The sequence below is a fragment of the Mustela lutreola genome, chromosome 3, assembly GCF_030435805.1.
Source record: "Mustela lutreola isolate mMusLut2 chromosome 3, mMusLut2.pri, whole genome shotgun sequence".
Lineage (NCBI taxonomy): Eukaryota > Metazoa > Chordata > Mammalia > Carnivora > Mustelidae > Mustela > Mustela lutreola.
The window spans coordinates 3829728-3850040 of record NC_081292.1 but is presented as its reverse complement, the minus strand read 5'-3'; the positions used below and the strand labels follow the sequence as shown (position 1 = coordinate 3850040).

The 20313-nt window shown below is 55.7% G+C and overlaps 1 protein-coding gene across 1 annotated transcript in view; it reads right to left on the bottom strand.

Moving 5' to 3' along the window:
- Positions 1 to 312: 312 nt before the first annotated feature.
- Positions 313 to 20313, bottom strand: part of KCNK9 (potassium two pore domain channel subfamily K member 9) — an 85961-nt gene continuing 65960 nt past the window's right edge. Inside the window, exon 2 of the mRNA XM_059165550.1 lies at positions 313 to 13072. Within this exon, the coding sequence (XP_059021533.1) occupies positions 12231 to 13072 (842 nt within the window). The 3' untranslated portion in view covers positions 313 to 12230. The remainder of the gene's footprint in view (positions 13073 to 20313) is intronic.

Below are 20313 nucleotides of genomic sequence, written 5' to 3'. Positions count from 1 at the left end.
TCTCCCTTCCACGCTCACCCAGCAGGTGAAAAGAGCAAAGGGGTTGTCTTGTGTTTTGAACTCAGGTTCCTCCACCAAAAAAGATCAACAGAAGCAGGCAAATCAGGTCTCTGTTCCATTGAGGTCTTTGTCAGGGCTTTTAGGGAAAAGGCTTCGGAGTGGGGAGGACCACGTGCAAACGGGCTGCCCTATTCAAGCCCTGTCCACCTCGGTCCAGAAAGCCATCAGAAGGGGGCTGATGGGGGGGCGGGGGGAGCTGTGTCAGGGTGCTCTGGACCTTTCTTAGTGAAGGAAGACCAAGACACATTTGCAAACGTGCCATAGAGATTTTAATGAAAAAATTAGAAAAGTGCATTATTTTACAACACTACAGTAAATGATTCTTTTTTTTTTCTGTAAAGACATTGTAAAATATATACAGGGTTGCCTTAGTGCATTCGTTACAAAAGAAAGATGCAATCCCTTGCATAAATTACATATTTTACACGGGCTGGATGTCTACTTGGACTTGTAAACATTGGTGATACAGTTTTGTTTGTTTGTCATTCTTCAGTAAGCTGTGATAATAAATACCTCTGATTTCATCTGATGGTTGTCTCATTCTGTTAAACTTCAGAACGGCATGCTAAGGCCATTTGTGAAGGTGCCCTCCCCACAGGCAGAGAGGGCCGGAGAAGATCAACAAAAGGGAAACACAAGAAAAGGAAACAGTAGGCTGCTTTGAATTTGGTACACTGTGGTCCGGTTGGAATCACTGGTTTTTGCCGAATCTGGTATGGCTTCCCAGCACAGGTCCGATGCCTGGACCGCAGGGAGACTTGAGGTCCAATCCCAAACACCCCCCAGGGTAGGAAGGGAGGTTCCAGCTGAGGGGCTTGGAGCCAACCATCCCATCTGCCCGCAATGTGGCCAAGCTTCTGGTGGAAACATCCGATTTCCAACACCCTCCCCTGGGGGCGCTCTGGAGGGCCTCCAACCACATCCGCGCCATCGGAATCAGACCCACGTCCTCTTACCACACAGACATGAAAATGTCCAGCAGTGCCCCCCCCCAATAACCCAGATACCCAGTCAGCGCACACACACACACGCACCCCAAATGAACACACGAGGATCCACATCTCCGTGCCCCCCCATGGAGTGCCCCCCAGGGGGATACACCCATCGTTTCAATGCACGTGAGTGTGGAACGAATTCAAGCTTAACTATTCCGTGTGCGGGGTCACAAATGATGCTTTTTTTCTTGTTAAAGTTTTGAGGTACAAGGGCGCACAGTTGGCTGACATTAAAAATTGTACATCTTAGAGGGAGCATCTGCAATCTCCTGGCCTGCTGGGAACAGACTAGAAATTCTTCCTCCTCGTTAACCAGATCAGTGGTTTAAAACCTACTCCTCCCCCTTGAAGTCTCTGGCTGTCTGTTTAGTTGCAAACCAGGCTCCCCGCTCTCCCCACCCCCACCCCCCCATCCACATTCACGGGCACAGGAGACGGCCTCGACCCTTCTGGTTGGGGAAAGCCAGTTTTCCTCCTCCAAGTTTCCTCAGTTTCCTCTAAGCCAGTGCATTATCTGCATTTCACGGGGATTTCTGATAAAGCAGAGAGTGGACCGAGATGACCTCTGGAGGTCGTTCCAGCCCCCAGTGTCCGTCACAGTGCTGTGTGTAGGCTGCATAAGCAAATGCATAATGAGCCTTTGTCGAGAGTGTTATTCTCCAAGGAGCCACGGAATTCTAGAGAAATCTTGGTAACTGGGGTTCTGCTTCCCTGGGTTCCCAACATCACATTTCCCCTTTCATTGGATTTTGATTTTTTCTACCCTAGGCCTAAAATTCCGCTCAAGAATCAAGTGATCGCTGAGGTATGTTCGGATCCCCACACCTGCTCCCCTGGCTCGGCTTCTGGACCTCGGGCACTTGGAGGCACGTGGTAGGTTGGAGGTTAGCCTTCTGAGGCTGGAGACCGTGACGGTTCAGCACAGGCCTCCTGGCCGGGGCTGGCTCCCAGCAGATGCCCCACGTGCTCTGCAAAGAGTAGCAGATCACACCCCATGGGGGGGCCCCAAGGAGCCCCTGGGCCCAACGCGGCTGCAGCTCACACCTAGGAACTGTTCCATCCTCTCGGGTTAAGGAACGGCAAGCCTTTCCACAAGGTTTGTTAGGGGTGGGTGGGGGAGGGGCGGTGGGCTTTGGGTTCCCGGAAGATCTCCCACCCAGACCATCACCAAGCACCTGGTCCACTGGGAGCCGAGAGGGGAGGCCACCAGGGAGAACCCGTCAACAGGGGGGCTGGAGTGAGCGGGTGGAGGCAGGATTCAGCAGGGTGAGGAGGTCCGCGGAGCTGCACCTGGAAAGTGTGCTGGTCCGCACGAGAGGGGAGATGGCCCAGGTCGGGGACCCCTCGTTGGGAGCACGTGGCCCTGCCTTTCCTCCAGACTTGATGCCACTGAAATATCAGCCAAGAGCCCCCCCAGTCCCCCCCACACAAGGCCTTCATGTCCCCCTGCACCTCTCTGGGGGACGCCTGCTTCTCACCTGGCCATCTCGTCCTTCACAGAAGAGGGTAAGAGGTGACTCGCCCAAGGCCATGTAGCCTGATTCCAAAGGGGAAGGCAGGGCCCCAGGGCCATGTGCTAACCAAGACCCCTGAGGCCGCCCCCCACTCCCAGAGCTGAAGAGCTGGAAAAGGTGAAGCTGGGGCTCAGTTTCTCCGGCCGAGGCCCATGGCTCGATTTCACAAACCCAAGACCCGTTCTCTGGAGGCTCAAGGCTTCCGAGGACCTGATCTGGGACCTCTGGAGGGGCTGCCATTGGGGTCCAGAAGTGACAGGAAAACATGAAGAACGGAAGCCTCCCCAAGTAGAGTTCCCTCACCCATGGGCACGTCTTCCTCGCCCTCCTCCCGCCCCGATTCCTCTCGTGCTGGAACCCACAGTCAGCAGGCAGGGAGGTGACAGGAAGGCCATGTCCGTGTGTCCCATGAAGCTTCAGAAAGAACCTAGGCCGCATCTACAACACTGGGGTTTGCACCCGCAGGTCTTCTGGAACAATCCCCCCCTTCCAGACCCTTCCTTCCTTTGCTTTGGGGAAACAAAGGCCCAGAGAGAGAGGACATGTCCGCCGGGAGGACCTCCTGCAAACCACTCTCCGGTCTACCTCCCAGAGAGGGTGATCCCCCCAGGGGACACAGAGCAGACTACGGAAGGGGTTCAACTGGTGTTCCGCCCTCCCCCACGGCTGGGCTGTGTGCCAGAGACCCTGCGGCTGTTCTGGGAGTCACAGCGGGATTCACGCTGCATCCTGCCTGGGTCCGCCAGCCGGCCCTCCGCAGCAGAGAACTCACGCTGCGGGCCTGGGCCCTTCCCTCTGGGGCCGCTGCTGCTAAGAACAGACACCAGAGGCCAAGGTTCTGCATGACTGATAAGAACAATCAAAGACTTGGTCAGAGCCCAGCTCTCCGCTCAGGCTTTCGTCCCTAGTGACCGGCACAGAGCCGGGCTTCTAAAGGAACTGGGAGAGTCAGCAAATACTCTTCCCGAGGGCCGGGAACTTTCTCTGGTCCCGTGAAGCCTCCGCGTTCACCTGGAACGGACCCGCTTCTGCCTCGTCCTGGGGCAGTCCCCCACGTCCCTTTCTTGGGGTGAGCAGGGGACCCAGCCCTCCCTGTGAGCCTGAGCACTGAGCCTGGAGAAGAAGAGCCAGAAGTGTGCACTCGGGGCCATTTCCCCTTCCAGCGATGTCCCCTAGGTCTGGTAGCTCCACCCCTGCCCAGCGGGAGACGCGAAGTCAGTGCCGTGAGCCCTGGTGGCTCCATCCCGGCGGAGCAAATACAGTTGACCTGAGTCAGGTGGGGCCTGCCACAAGGCCTCATACTGAGCCAGTGGCTTCTGTGGGTGGGGGACACAGCCTCCTGGGAAGCAAAGAGAACCGTGACGTAAGGGTGGGCTGAGCCTGCAGCACGCTGAGAGCAGAGGTAGATGGAGGGCGGAACCGGGGTTTCAGGACAGACAGGAAGGCCGATCCCGGGGGGCCTCCCCGTCTCCTCGTAAGTGCGGTGAGCGCTGCGGACACAAGAGCCCAGAGTCCGGGCTCGCTCTCATTAGAACACGCACCTTGTGCCACCAGGGAGCCTTGCACAGTCGAGGGAACAAAGTGGAGATGCACCTGTGAGGAGCTGTTGGTTAATTACAGATCCACATCCTGGTCAAGAATGACAGCCCTGACCGGGAGAGCGTCCCTGCCACAGAGGGTGCTCGGTAACGTCCGGACGCCGGCTGACCGCGGCCCCGCCCATCCTCCCCGCAGGCTGGAGCTGGTGGCAAACCGAATAAGGCAGACTTGGGGGAGGGGGGGGTGATATTTAGGACCTTAGCAAACCCCTTAGTCTAGAAAAAGAAGAAACTCAGGCCCAGAGAAGTGACGTGACTTGCCCTGGGTCACACAGCAGATCCCAAAGGCAAGGTCTGAATCCTGGCTCAGCCCACGTTCTCTAGGCCAGACTTCCTTCTCCTCAGCCGGTGCCCCTCAGCCTCCATTTCCCGGGGGGCTCAAGTCCAAACCAAAGTCCACTCTGCATTGCCGGGGGAAGGGGGCTCCGTACCAGGACGCCACTTGCCTACACGTCCCGGCGCGTCCCCTAGACACACTGGTAGGGAGAAAGGTCCGAAGAAGAGACCTGAGCTGCCAGCGCTCACCACGACAGCAGACACCCCTGCCTTCTGAAACCCCTACTTGAAGGACCCTGCCCTCAGCACCACAGCCACAAGTGGACAAAGAGCCGTTTGGCGAGTCCCCCCAAAGGCTTAAGTGAAAGGCCAAGCAGACGGTCTCCAGAAATGTTCCCCAAGCAAACTACAGCAAGTGCCCACGAGACTCAGAAAAACAAAACACAGACGTCCACTCCACCTGAACAGCAGGGCATCTGTCACAAGAGGATGCCCAAGCAGGGACATGAGCAGGGAGAGGTCCCTCGTGGACGCCAGGTGTGACAGGAAAGGGCCTTGACATAAACTCTGTGGGCACCGGGGAGCCAGGGAAGGTTCCTGAGCATGAGGAAGGCTTGAACGACTTAGGGTGTGACCAGCTCCAAAGGGCCTGGGCAGTGAGGCTGCCTCCTGCCTGTCCGCTGCGGCTCTGTGGCAGGGTTAATGGTCATCTGTGCTCCCAGCATGTCCACACTCGGAGCCTTGGCCCGGGCTCTGCCTCTGCCTACACCAGCCCCGACTTGCTTCTTCAAGCTTCCGCTCAGAGATTTCCAGAAGCTCCTTCCTCCGCAAAGCCCGACCTGAGCTCCCCGGCCGGGCTCCGTCACTGCCTTTCCATTTTCATTTCAGGTCCAACGCCAGGAGCGACCCGAAGGAGCCCAGGAGCTGGCGTGCGAGAGAACCCCCGCATGGCGCCTGGCACGGACCAGGGGCCCAGTCAAGGTCACTCCTGCAGCTCCCACAGCTGCTCCATGTCGTTTATGTCTCATCTCCACTCCAAAGCTAGGGAAACTGAGGCTCAGACGGGCAAAGTACCACCGCCTGTGAGTGCCGGACCTGAACAGCTTCTGCCCCAAGGTCTGAGGCAGAAAGGGTCTGCCCTGGCCTCTGCCCCAGGGTCCCAGAGCCATGCCAGGCAGGTGCGCGGCCAAGGCCCGAGGTCCCTGTCACTCAGTGCGTGCATCCCCCGCTGCTCACTCTCTACTAGCGGTTCTCCCGGGGCACTGACCCGTCTCCTGACATTGGCGTAACAGGGCCCCATCCCCGCTGTAAGGTGAGACGTCCCAAGCATGCTTCTAGAGACTGAAGGTGTACCGACCACCCGCACCCGGGAAATGGCCAGCCGCAGGCAGCTGGCAGCCCCTGCCACTCAGCCTGGCAGGTGCCACTGAATGGCCAAGCACAGGTGACGGATCTTCAGCATGTGGCTGGGCATCGATTTCCAGGGATGGAGCCACTGTCCACACGGAAGGTAAGATCTGCCTTGATAACGGGGATGAACGGCCACTTAGGCAAGCGGCAGGAAATCTGATCGTCTTTACGACCCTCTGTGGGCGCTGCTCAGGCCTGAGAGCTCTCAAGGCCAAGGCCAACAGACTGGACTTCCCAGGATGTTCTTGCGTGGCAGACAGAACAAGGGCGCCCACGGGAGGGGATCCTTGAGTGCAACAGGGGCCTCTGAAGGATGCGTGGGAGGCGCCCCTCCTCGCCACGGTGTCGGAGCACAGCAGGGAGGCCTCCCAGGTAGCAGGAACAGCCCGGGCAAAGGCTCAGAGAACCTGCGTGGCCGTATGTTCTTGATCAAATGAAAGGTTACTGAGCCACAGCAGTTGGACCGCTTTATGTTATCAACACTGAAAAATCCATGCTACAGAGCTTGCCAGTGCAAAGATCTCCAAGACAGAGGTCCTGATTACGGTCCTTAATGGCCGAGAGCTCCACAGCAGCCCGTCCGGCTTTGTGACATTTGTGCTAGGACAGGCTCGGTGACCATTACTGCCCATCTGAGTGGCTTCTGGGTGCCCAGGGATCCTTTCAAGGATCCCACTGAGTTACACCTGCCAGCCGGCTTTGTAGCCAATGGAAGCCCATCTCTGGGCTGTCCATTTCTAGCTGGACCTCCCCCACAGGCGTTTAGGGTAAAGATCGCTGGCATTCGCACTGCAGAGAGACCCATGTCAGGGGTCAGAAGGAGCAGAGTGGTGTTCGGCTTGGGAATGAGACCCCGCATCCAGGGACTCGTGGACACCTCTCTAGAAGCTTCCACTGGTTTCTCCAACAGGGGAGAGCAACATTCAATGTGACTTGTTTATCTCCAATGAGAGAGGTAATCACAGAGGTCTCGAGAGAGCCGAGCATATCAAAGGCATTCATCATGGCGACACGACACAGCAATGTCACCGTCTTCCCGAAATTTCCTAAATAAGGAAAGCAGGAGACAGCAGCAGATCATGGGGCATCCCCCACGACAACAGGCCCAGGTTCCTCAGAAGGGAAACATCACGGAAGACAAAAATGAGGAGGAGGAAAAACGCCCTGGATTGGGATAATCTGGGGCAACCGGACAGGCGATGTGGGATGTGACCTTCTCTCTCGGACTCACCAGAAAGCTCTGGGGGACGTTTTGGGGACAGTTGGGAAAATGTGAATGTGGGCTGTATTTTAGATAATAATATTGCACGAAGACTAAATATCCTAGGATACTAGGGGCACTGTCTCCAGGAGAACACTCTTGTTCCCACATCTTTTTTTTTGGAGGGGGGGTGAGCCACCTAAACATGGCAGACCTCACTTCCTTCTCCACATATGTCGGGGTTGGGGTAGAAGAGGGTCGAGCGACTGTCCTAAGACGCTGCAGGCTGGCGGGTCTGGGCGATGTGCATACCGCGGCCACGCACACTCTTCTTTCAACTCTTCTTTGATCTGGAATTTTCCAAACAAAGTCGGTGGGAGAATCACATGGAAATAGATTTTCCCCCCAAACAGCACCATCTACCAAGGTGTGGTCAAGAAAGAGCCACATCAAACAGCCTTACGCCCAGGGTTTGGGGGGCTTGGAATTCATGGGGCCTGGCTCGTGTGAGGGCATTCTGTTCTCAGGGAGGGGACAAGCGGTGGCACCGTCTCCCCAGCACCCTGTCGAACAACACGGTCTCTCGTATTCTTTTTGGTGTCCCAACCTTCCAATATGCCCACTGACCAGAATCTCCAGGCCAAATGTCTTCATGGGTCAGACTCATTCTGTGGGAGGTGGTCTGGGTTCAGGACCCACCGGCCCCATCCCATTGTGTTGCCAGACAGCAACAGAGGCCCGGGGAGGTGACATGGCTTCTGCGGGCCCAGTGAAGCAGGAAGCGTGGGCTCTGCCCCAGCACCCCCCTTCCTCATCCAGGATGTATCCAGGGTCCCAGACAAGCCATGACACTGGAAGAAACCGACGTTGGAGCCCCAGTAGCAGGTCCGCACAGGACAGGCCCCCAGTCTGACCCCCTCCCCCTTCAGGAGCGAACCCACACGCACAAGAGCGCTTGAGGGAATGTCATCTTATCACACAACCAGAAGGGACACATTCCGGCACAGGCCTCAGGCCTTAAACCTCCATGGAAGCTAATTAGGCCCGATTGTTTTTAGAAACCACAGAAAGAGACAGGGCCACAGACCTCAGTGGCAGGTGGCTCTCTCCTCTGATTGTCTTTTCTCTCCGACCTCCCTCTCCGGCTCCACGCAGAGACCACGCACGCCTCTACCCCGTGCCCTCCAGCTTCCAGCTGCTGCGATCCCTGCCGGGAATCAGAAATCCATGAGGCTTTCAGATCGAGGTGGGGCAGAGAAAAGTGACCTCCTAGATTTCTCTGAGTTACTGTCCAGACGTTCCCCCACTTAAGGCCCCGTGTGCAGGGAAGAAGCGGTACGCCAAATCCTGCAGTCACTCTCTCCTTCTTAGAGACAGGGCTGGAGCCCCTGCAAAGGCGGGCCTCTCGGGCAGCAGGGTGGGCCCTCTCTGGATTTCTGGACCGCAAATGACCTGCTGAGATCGTGCCCGAGGACGGGTCAGTGACGTACAGCAGAGGCGTGAGGGTGCTCAGGGAGCCCCGGCAGCCCGTCGTGCTTAAGGGTCTGCTGCCTGGGTTTCAAGACCAGAGCGTTGTGGCTGGAAGAAGAGACCTGATCCCAGGTCTGATGCTAAGCAGACATCTCAAAACCTGGACCATGGGTTCACCTAGGTAAGTAAGAGTCTAACCGTCTCGCCATACGACAGCCTCTTCCAGCCGGCGTGGGTGTGGTCAAGAGCAGAGCAGGGAGGTCTCCAGAGGAGCCCAGGCCTGCGCCGCGCACGACCCGCCTTCCTCCTGTCTTTGGTGGAGTGCACGGACCGAGACCGCTCCGCTGGAAAGGCATTCAAGCAAGTCCGAAGCTCTTTAATAAAGGACCCAAGAAACACATTTCCTAGACCCAACCTCTAGAACTGGGTGGCCAGCCAGCGCTCTGCGATTCTGGGGGAACATGGCCCTGCCTCCACTCATCCTGGAGGAAGCGGAAACCTGTCTCCAAACAGCCTCATGTGTTTTCTCCCCCTGGCTGAGCAGGCACTGCTGCCTGGAAGGATGGGCCGAGAAGCCAGACTTAGGAAAGTCACCTGTGGCGGGAAGGAGGAACAGACTCGGCCCGAGGCGCAGAGGGACCTTTGAGGTATAAGCAACAGCAGTGACCCAGCAGCCGCGAAGACAGCAAGAGGAGAGATGCCCGGGGAGACCAAGGGGCTGGCCAGCTGATCTGAGCTGCTGGTTCCCCGTTCCGGGTCCTCAGTTTCCTCCTCTGAAGATGAGGGAGCTCGGTGAGGTGCCCCAGACCAAGCAACCTGTTGGCTTTTGAAGATCATCCTGCTGACTGGGCCGTCTCAGACTGCCAAGCTCTCCGGATGGAGATGCTCCAGTCCCATTTTTTCCAGGAGGGAAGGTCCCTGGATCCCCCTGACTCAGTCCCCCACAAAAGCATCTCACTGGTGTACATGGAGGGCCCTTCAGCCAGAGCCCACCCCAGGCCATCTGAGAAAAAGATGCACATTGAAAAGGAAGCAAACCAAGCTGCCCCACTGTGCCCTGAGTACTCCAAGCATGAACAAGGATATTAAACTTCAGAGAAGGGTGGAGGCCAGACCGAGTCCACCTTGCTTCCAATGCTTAAGTTGATGGTCATCACTGAACAGAAAAATCTTCATCCTGCATCCCTTAAAGCTACACAGATCAGTCTGGTCTGTGAAAATACAGAATATGGAATGTTTTCTCCATTTCCCTAGGAAAGGAGGATCTCCCTGCCACCGGAAGCATTTAAACAGGACAAGACCACTTTAAACAGATATTTTTGTCAAGGAATCGGCTCTGAATGAAGGGCTGACCCTAGAGGCCTGGGGCTTCTGCCCGTGGACAGAGAGAAGCAGGTGCCTGCATCAGGGGGCAGCTTAGACCAGGACTGGCTCTGAGCAAATCTCTCAGCCTCTTGTACCTCACTTGCCCTTACAAATCAAAGGTGATCATACACCCCATTTGAGGACAAACCTTGCAAAGGTTTTCCCGAGCAACCCCACATGGCTTCCCAGCACTCTTCTCCAAAGCATGAGACATTCTGCAAAGATCCACTGCTTTCGTACTTACGACAACCCCGCAAAAAAAAAAAAAAAAAGGAAAGAAAGAAAGAAAAGAAAAATTTCTTCCAAGGAGGAAAAAATGTCCTTCTCTGGACATATTTTAGAGCCTTAAAATGAAAAATATATATACTTAAAAATGAGTGACTCGAGACAACCTTGAAGGTTGAGAATGGCGGTTCGCAGACTCCCCCGCCCCCCACTTCCACAGTCCCGGGGCCCACACACCTTACAGGGCCCTCCACTTTGGAGGAGTCTGGACGGCTGCGTTTCAGTCCAATGGCCCAAACACTCATGGCCTGTGGCACTGGTGCCTTTTTCTTTCAGAAATCTTGACAGTCCCTTTCTAGGGAGCAGACCCTCCATTCTGGGAGATTCCCATGGGGGCTCCCACTGCTCCTTCTGGGCCAAAGCCAAAGCCTGTTTCTATCCAAGAGCCATGGATGTTCAGTTTATGAAAAAGGCATGAGAAGACGGGTGGCTTCTAGAAATGGCAGTGGGGGGGGGGGTGTCAAGGGAAGTGAAAGTCACCTCTGTGAATTTAGTTGCAGATCTTTCCTGATTCCTGTCATCGATGAGGCCCCCGGGGTACCCTACGCTATAGCCTAGCCCTCCCCTAGGAGATTAACAGGCCTTCCCTTGGGGACGATGGGGAGGAATTCATCCACTTCTCAGGAAAACTGTCCCCTGAGACTGGCAAGTTCCCAGCAAGCCAAGACACCGTGCCTTTGCCTCTAAACACTTCCTGAGACCAGCACAGACTTGTCGCCCTTATTTACAAATCAAATGCGATTAGAGACTGTCTTTCTCGAAATACAGATATATATATTTTTTTAAACAAAGAATGCCCTGTCAGTTTTTTTTTTTAATTAAGAAAATAAGCCACATCCACCTGATACCCATTGTCATCCAAGCATCCCCAAGCATCCCAAACCAGAATTCTCACTTACACAGGTAGATGTCCAACCCCCCACCATGGCCGCCGCCTTCGTATAAACGAGAGGGAAGTAACAGAACATTCTGTGGCTCCAGCAATTTTCCAGTTTCCCCTGACACTCCCAGTTGCATGGTAAATCGTTGGGGCTACAGGTGACAGAAATGCCTTGAATAAATTAATATTATTACTGGCTTTGGACTGCTCATTGCTAGTTTTGTTGTCTTGCGCGGATAATGCACACCAGTTGAACAAAGTGCATGCTTCTAAAAAACTTTTGAACTGGCAAGCGAAGAGGAGCCCCGTCTTCTTTCCCGCCCGTCCCCTTAAAAAGAAGTTTAATATAATTTAGAACGTAGCATTTAAAAAATATGGTCATGACACGTCTGGGAGAAAGACGAATCGTGGAACATGCTTGATTTGGCAGAATGATAAATCAAAAACCCCATGGGTTTGGTTTCCCCGTTTTGTTTGGAAGCCGCTGAAAGCAGGTTAGTAACAGAACGAACTGAGCCACGGAGAAAGAAATCTGTGCATACCTAAACTTTCCGTTTTGTCACACAGAGCGCGCACACACACGCACACACAGAAAGAAGCACACGGCGTGTGCACGCCCTCACTCACTCGTAGTCCGCACGCACACACACACACACCCACAACCACCCACCGCTGGGGGACAGGACGCAGAGGATTTAGGTCGGACGGCACGTGGGTGGGCACTCGCGGGCTGGCAGCCTGGTGTGCAGCTTTGGGCTGGGTATCCTCTCGGCTCTGCCTGGTGGTGTTGGTGTCCCCCCTGTTCTGGGAAAGCCACCCCAGAGATGGGGCAGGCTGCGGAGAAGTGTAAGGCATACTTCGCTGGGAAGGAAGGAAGGAATCCATGCTTCATGCTCAGACGCGAGTTCCAGAGGAGGACGGGTCTTTCTCTTCCCTTGGGCCAGCTCTGTCTCTCGCGGGGAGGTGGGCGAGCGGGTGGGGGGCAGCGGGGGCGGGGGGTCCTGGGGGAGCGGGGCGGAACCACGGAGAAGGGCGGGAGAGAAAGTAACACAGAGAATGAGGACCACGGTAAAGGATACTGATAATAAACACGAAGGAACGGACGAGGTGGGCCGGTGGAGCTCGAGGTCAAGTCGGACGAGCGACCGCTTCTGCCTGCGCCGCCCGCCCCGCACCCTACACGGACTTCCGCCGCCGCATCAGCCTGTGGTTGTCGGTAAAGCTATGTAACCCGGGGGAGATGGAGCTGATGGGGGAGGGGAAGAGGCTGTTTCTCAGTGTGCTTGGCGAGATCTCCTCGATCTTGTAGGAGATGGAGTGGAAGTAGTGGGGCGCGAGCTTGGCGCTGAAGGAGTTGTGCTGCGCGGCCGCGCGGCCGCCGTGGTCCTGCGGCCGGTAGCAGGTGCAGGAGCACACGGACGGCAGGTCCTGCGCGTCGGCCTTGCAGCGGGGCCGGCCGGGCCGCGCGTCCTCGGGGATGTGGATGACCATGCTGTTGCGCGTCCCGGCCAGCGACGCCCTCTCCTCGGCGTCCCGCCGCTCGTCCTCGCTGTTCATGGTCAAGAACCTGAGGACCACCAGGTTGAGGAAGGCCCCGATGACCGTCAGCCCCACCAGGATGTACATAAAGCTAAAGGCCACGTAGAGCGGCTTCTTCTGCAGGGCGCCCTTGGTCTGCAGGGCCACATAGTCCCCGAACCCGATGGTAGTCAGCGTGATGAAGCAGTAGTAGTAGGCGTGGAAGAAGCTCCACTCCTCGCACTGGGAGAAGGCGGCCGCCCCGATGCACAGCGTCCCCATGCAGGAGAAGAAGCCCACGGTCACCATGTTCTCCATGGACACCTCCGTGCTGCGCATGCCGCAGCACCGCTTGATGCGCTTCAGCAGGTAGCGCACAAAGGTGTTCATCCGCTCGCCCAGGCTCTGGAACATGACCAGCGTCAGCGGGATGCCCAGCACGGCGTAGAACATGCAGAAGGCCTTGCCCGCGTCGGTGCCGGGGGCTGCGTGCCCGTAACCTGAGGGGAGGGGGAGAGAAACGGAGAAGGAGTGAGGAGCGCTCCGGGAGGCGCGCGCTGCCATGGACTTGGCATCTCCGCAGGGACAGCGCTTGGGCATGCGGTGAGCTGGGAGGGAGGGAGGCTGGGGTGGGAAAGGGGCCGGGCGTTTCCATGGGGATGGCGTCGGGGACTGCCCGTATCCTGGGAAGAGAAGAACGAGGCAGTTTAGGGGTGGGAGGGGTGCTCTGGGGCATTTCATTTGGGGGCAGTTCAGATCAGAGGAGCGACACGTTCTTCTCAGAGCAAAACTGAGGTTTTAAAAGGAAAAGCATACTCACTAATAAGCTGCAAAAGTAGTGAGTCCAAGGGAGAAAATTAAGTATGTCCACCGCGGATGGACATTACTGTTGCATACTAGGCTCTGTGTGGGGTCCTGGTCCTACAGGGCCTTATTCTGACCTCCTAACAACCCTACAAAGGAGGCATAATGGGTCTGACACCAACAGCAAGAAAACTGAGTTAGTTACTTAATACTAGGATAACTTGAGTCCTTCAGAGCTGGGATTTGAACCCAGACTTTTCAAGCACCAAGAATGAGGCTTAGAATCAAGAGGAGTAACTACAGAGTATGTAATATAAACACCATGAGGGCAAAGACTTGTATCTGTTTTGTTCATTGCTGGATCCCCCACACCTGGAGTAACATGTAGCTTGTAGATTATTTCTTTAATAAATGAAGGAATACAGTTGCACCACTGTGCTTCTTAGGAAAGAGAGAGCAAGTAATCCTCTAAGAACCACACAGGTGTAAGTGCTTTTGAAATTCTTCATGAAACTTCGAAGCACATCACTTCATCAATCCCCTATGTCAACTGTGCAAAGTTGAGTCCATATTCCTGCCCATTCAGAATGAGGATGGGGTGCTAGAAAGGTGCAGTTACCCCCCAGGAATCCTTCAGCTACTTAGTAATAATATCAGAGCGAGGACAGGGTCTGTACAACATGGCTGGAAGAACATGAGACTCAGAGTAAGCTCTAGTTCAAGTTCTGGGACTAATACTGCCCAGAAAGAGAAAGTAAGAAAGGAAGGAAGGAAGGAACTGGACCTCAAATCATAGGCAGTATTTGGACCAAGAGGTTGGAGGATGTACATGGCCTTCCAACATCTCAAATCCTGCCCCATCAAGAAAGGCTTCCCTGGCGTTACCCTAGGCCATATGCTCACAGGCTCCTAGTCCTTTAACCAGCTGTATTGTCTTGGACACCAGGCAACCTATTCCAACCCTAATTTCTGTTACATGGGATAATACTTCCCATGCGGGGTTGTGCAGATCTGCTGAGTCAGACGGCACCTAGTCCAGGGCCTGGTACTCAGTGGGCAAGGGGGTAGAGGTCTTGGGGTCTGGTTGGTCCCTACAGTCTCCCACAGGAAACTTCATCTGACTGCCCAAGGCCACACCTCTCTACCAAGTCTTTATCACTTATGGTCTGTCTGTCCCTCCCCTGGCAGGAATCTGTGCCATGTCCTACCTGCCCCAGGGTCCATACTCTTACTAGAGAGAAGACATCATTTGTTTGCCTCCGAGATGCCTTCTCTTCATCTTCTCTGGTCCTCAATCCTCCTGAGCCATCACTGACCTCCAGCCCCTCAAAAACCCCATAATCCTTGCAAAAAAAGGAAAAATGAAGTTGTAGTCAGGCCAGGAGGATAGAAGAGGGAAACAGAAAGGTAATGGGAGAGTGACTAATGCAGCAATAGAAGTCCAAGCTGAAGAACAGAGAGCAATACAAATCATCATAAATTCTGAGAGCCTCAGACACCTTCAGGAGAGCATCAAAAGGCATCCCAGAAGGAAAAGAGAAAAGACCAAAGAAATTTGAATAGCCAAAATTAACCAAATTTGGTGAAAGACACAGATTTACAGATTCAAGAAGCCCAGTGAACTCCAAGTAGGATAAACACAAAACCACACATCAGAGTCAAACTGTTGAAAACCAAGAGATCCTAAAGGCAGCCAGAGAGAAACAGGGTATCCCCTGGAGAACAATTCGAATATCTCTTCCTTCTAATCATAAACAATGGGGGCCAGGAAATGGTAGAATAACATCTTCAAGGAGCTTTTTAAAATAAATAAATAAATAAATAAATAAATAAATAAAAATTAAAAAAAAAAAAAAAAAAGACCGTGTCCCCGGAATTGTCCATCCACAGGAAATATCCTTTAAGAATGAAGTCAAAATACATTTTTACATTCAAGAAAACCCGTTACCGGTAGATCTGCACAGAATAATTACCAAAGAAGTTCTTCTTCCTAGAGGGAAATGATGCCAGATGGAGGCTTAGGTCTTCAGGAAAGAAAGAAGCACATCTTGGTAAACAAGAGGGTTTATATTTATACAAAATGCAGGGGTGGGAATCCCACTGTATCTCCAGAGAGCTCACCTGCGTAGCTCACACAAAAGCCAGATGGAGGGTGGAAACCGGCAGGTGGTTGGAAACTGACGAAGGTGGTAATATTAGCTAGCGGCTCCAGGTGGTAATATTACCTGGCGGCTCCAGATGTGATACATTTTCTAGAGGAAACCAACATGGCATTGACCAGGTCCAAACCTGCCCGTGGGGTGCCCAGACCCCACCCATTCCTGCCAGCAGTGATGGTCAGAAGCAGTTTCCTTCCCATGGCTGGACAGTGGTATGTCTGTAAACCCCGCGTCCGGTCGCCTGCCATCTGTCTTTCTGCAGAATGAACGGACTCCATCATTCTGACGCCCCGTGGTATATCTCACTGCTCCATTACAGTGGGGTCATGCCTTAGTAGGTGTGTGCGTGACAGAGTGTGGGAGGTGAACACCCCAAAGTTCCAGGCCTTCCACATGAATATATCTATGGCCCCATGGTTTGGGCCCTGGAGCATTCTCGCCACAATGGCAGACCATTTGCTAAGTGTGCAATGCTTCCCGGAAAGAGATAGCCAGGCGGGATGTCTTCAAGTTCCCCGTCCGGACGCACCCACCTCCTCCCTGCTCTCTGGTTTCCAGTTAGTTGGTCAGGAGGTCAGAGGAAGAGAGGAAGGTGAGGACCTTGGCGACAAGCCACCCCTGCCAGCAGGCTCACAGCTGCGGCCCACAGCTCAGTGACTGCTCCCGGACACACAGACAGCTCTGTGTCATCGCTCATCCAGAATGCCACACCCTCCTGGATTGCTTTCCCTCCGCCAGACCCACACTTTCCAGAAGAGTCTATAAATAGCCTGCTGAATTCTCAGATTGAGAGTGCTACTTCCTGCAAAGGCCCTAACGGATACACTCCATGTTACTGTACACTGGATCTGCTCACCGTCTCTGCTCGGATACAACGCAGCGGGCACTGCATGTGGACGGGTCTACATCTATCACATGTACACACAGAGTATGCCTAAATTGTGCGATACACAGACGTCGCGTCTATGGGTACTTTCCACAGAATATATACACATGCCTTTGGAACGTAACAGTATATGAGCAGGTAGAGGGACACCTGCACCGGGAACATACAGGCACACACACCATGTACATGACACCAGTACCTAAACCACATACACAATACAGCCACAGCGCACCGACCTTTGCGGACGGATGGTGTGCATGTAGTACATGTGTGTACGCACGCAGACAATACTCGAGGCACAGGGTGTGCACCCTGACGGTGAGCTGCAGGGAGTGCTGGAACATACTTATCATCCACAAGCGTACATCCTGCCTACAAGGTACTGGGGTCAGAGGAGAGCTGCAAAATGTACCCACCCCAGACTCGGGGAGGACTGCCTCTCCTTCCCCAGAGGACAGCGGTACAGATCTCCAGTGTTCTCACAGAACCTGTGTGACAACTCAGGTCCTGAAAAGATGAGGCTTTTCGTCTGCGACTGGCTGGGTGGACGCACTCTGGCCTCCCTGGGTTGGGAGCCGTATTCATCTGCTCCAACGTTTTCCATTCAGACGTGTCTAGACCACTGACTGTGTCCCAGGCCCTGTGCTTGTCACGGGGGATCCACAAGGACTCCTTTCCCCCAAAATCTTCTCAAGGGCCTCCAGCCAGCCAGCCCATGATGAGGGCCCTCCCAGTGCCCAGGACGAGGGGGCCTTAGACGGAGGTTGAGGGCATGGGTGTCGAGGCCATGGAGGACCCCCAGGCGAACCTGCCTGTTCTTGATCATCTGTATCCCTAAACCCCACTTAGGACCAGTCCTGGGAGCCCAGAAGCTATAGCTACCTCCCCATTCCAGTCTTCCCACTAAGTCTCCAGGCCCCCCAGGCACCAGAACAAGTTCTTCCTCCACCTCCGAGCCCTACAGGGGCAACGTAACCTCAGGAATCCCACCTAGGACAAGACCGTTGGTCCTTCCACCACTGCAAATGAGTAACTCATCCTTTTGGCAAAGCAATGTCTAACCATGATTTCCACAGCGTTCAGAAGGCATGTACCGGGCACCGAAACCACATCATCCCCGACGGAGGCCTCTGGACCGCTGCCGTGGGACCTCGGCAGCGTCCCTCAACTCACAGGCTGGATGCGGGGGATGAGGCTGGGAAAGGGAGAGGAGAGCACCTTGTCGTCGCCCTGCAGGGGCTGGGGCCGTCCTTCCCCAGCCCTGGGCCTGCCAGTCCTGCAGGCGACCAGCACTGACCAGCACGAGCATCACCCCCAAGCTCCACCAGCTGGGCCACTGTGTGCAAAGCTCCCTGCAGCCAGGGGACGCAGCAGCTCGCAGCGTCCATCCACACCAAGCTGTGTCCCCTGCCCCACTTCCTGCTGGTTTTTCTGCATGTGCAGGGTCACAGACAGACTTGCTCACGGGCCTCAGTGCTGGCCCTGATAGGCTGCTTGGGTGGCCACAAGGGGCCAGGTCCCCGGGGATGGGGACCGCTGACCAGGATGGTGACTGCACGGACAGTCTGAAAAGCAGCCCTCAGTGCTGCACCCCAACACCATGCTCCCCAACATCCAGGACACGGGAGCTCAGACAAAGCACCCCGGAGTCTGTCTGAGGGGCTGCCCCATCATGCCACCTTCCCCAGCCTGCTTCCCTCACCCCTGAGCGCCGGGTGTCACCCCAGCCTCCCAAGCCCGGGCAGGCTCTGGCCCCCATCCTTCCCCCCAGCAGTGTCTGCGCAGGGCCGTGGGGCTGGCCGTGAGGGACTGGAGTGGCACTGGGTCAAGTGAAGGCCCCGCCCTAGAGATGCTCACAGGTTCCTGGCCCTGCACCGGAGCTGATAAGGACGCAGGTCTGAATCAAATTCAAGGGCCCATGGTGCCCTGAGGCAGCAGAGTCCTTGTTGGAGGGACCCCAGCTCCTGAGACCTGGCTTCGCTCCCCTGAGTGGTACATCCAGAGCTTGGAGCCCAGGAAGTGTGCAAGGTGGGACCAGGGCTTGAATGCCACCTACAGCCCTCCCCAGGCCAGGCCCTGTGTGGGTTGCTGGAGAATCAGGAAGAGACCTGACCACCAGCTCCCAGGGAGGCAAAGCACAGTGTCCGAATCCTTTGCTTTGCCGGGTACATGCCAGAGGCCAGGGAAGAACAGAGGAGCACCCAGCTCGGCCTGGGACATCAGCTTGGGGTTACTGCCTCTAAGGAGCCTTTGGGGTTTTGATGGATGAACAGGAGTTTGCTCAGGCTGCCCACCCCGGCTAGAAATCGGACGTTTGGACATTGCTCTGTGCGTCAGGCCCCGTCTTGCTCTTACCAATCAGCCCCTCTCCCTGGGCCTGGACCCTCTCTGTCAGAAGGGGGCAGGGCCCAGAACCAGTCCTGAGCCCCAGGATCCTGGCCCCCCCCACCAGGAGTGCTAAGAGCAGGGCAGGCAGAGCGGGAAGGTGGAGCTGGTGCGGGTGCTTATGGGGAAGAAGCTTTAGGAGAATTGAAAGAAGGCCCTGGGCCCTGTCCCCCAGGTTCCAGCACATGAACCCCCACTCCAGGACGGTGCCCATGAGCTAAGCCCAGGAGGGGCTGGGGCATTCTAAGAGCTGCAAGGTTATTCGTCATGAGGAGGCGTGAAGTCAGTGCTGGAGAAGGCCGGCCTCCCCATGCTCAGAGGGGCAAAGTGAGGCCCCGAGGCAGCCACGCCACCCCAACGCCACACAGCAGGCCAGCCACGGGCTTTCGAAACTTCATATCTGAAAAGGGCCAACGGACTATAAAACCAATAAACCCCGCTTTGAAAAGCTGTCTGTGGACTCCGCTCTGCCCCTGCCCCGTCCCCAGATGCCTCAGTTTCCCCATCTGTGAAACAGCAGAGAGATGAGGCTGGAATGAGCAGCGGGCTCTCGTCAGATCCCCAGGTCCCCGGCCTGCAAGCAGCTGTGTCCCCAAACTCCTGGGGGGACCCTCAACCCCTGGTGATGATACCTAGAGGTGGGCACTGAGCGGGGCCGGGGGCCAGGGTGGGGCCCGGGGCCCTCCAGGGCAGCCCCACCCCCAGACCGCACTGCTCTGACCCACAGACACGAAGCAACCCTGCATGAGGATCCCAGCTGAGGCCACCATGGGCCAGGCCATTGGCAGGGGGCCCTCCCCTTCCTTCCTCCCACTGCATTTTGGCCAGATCGTGAGCTCTGAGGGCAGGACTGCCCACGCCCGACGCACCTCTGAGATCCCGGAGTACGGCACAGGGGAGGTGTGCGGAACCAAGATGGAAGCATCACCGGCCAATGGTTTCTGCCTTCCGGGCTCTGTCTGGGAAGTATGGCCAGTCCCGAGCCCACCACTGAGCCCAGGGTGCCTGGAATTGGGGGGGGGGCAGCTCTGTCCAAGATACTGTCTCATCCAGCTGGTTTCATGGCCCCATCAGTATACTTGGCCGGCCTCCCTGACCTGTCCTGGGAGAGGCTTGCTGAGAAGGCCCACGTCTCCTCACCGCAGCTGGGTGACAGATAAAACGAAGAGGCCCCAGCTTTCTAGAGGGGAGCGATACAGGGACGGAGCGTCAGAAAACTAAGCATTTCTATTGGGTCTGGGGCTCCCCGAAGAGCCAGCCATGGCTAGAAGGCAGCCCTCCCTTGCAAGAGACGCCTTGTGGTCTTGGCTGGCTCCTACTAGACTTTCCCAGAGTTGACAGCCACCAGGTAGGTATGAGAAGTTACCCAGCCCTTGCTCCTGTTCTGGGCAGTGTTTCATTAAAGATGCCGTGAGTGTCCAGCAGGCGCTCTGCACTGGGAAAAATAAGTAAGGCAGCTGGGCTCTGTGGGTCACGGACCAGCCTCGCTCCTGACACGCCAGTGCTC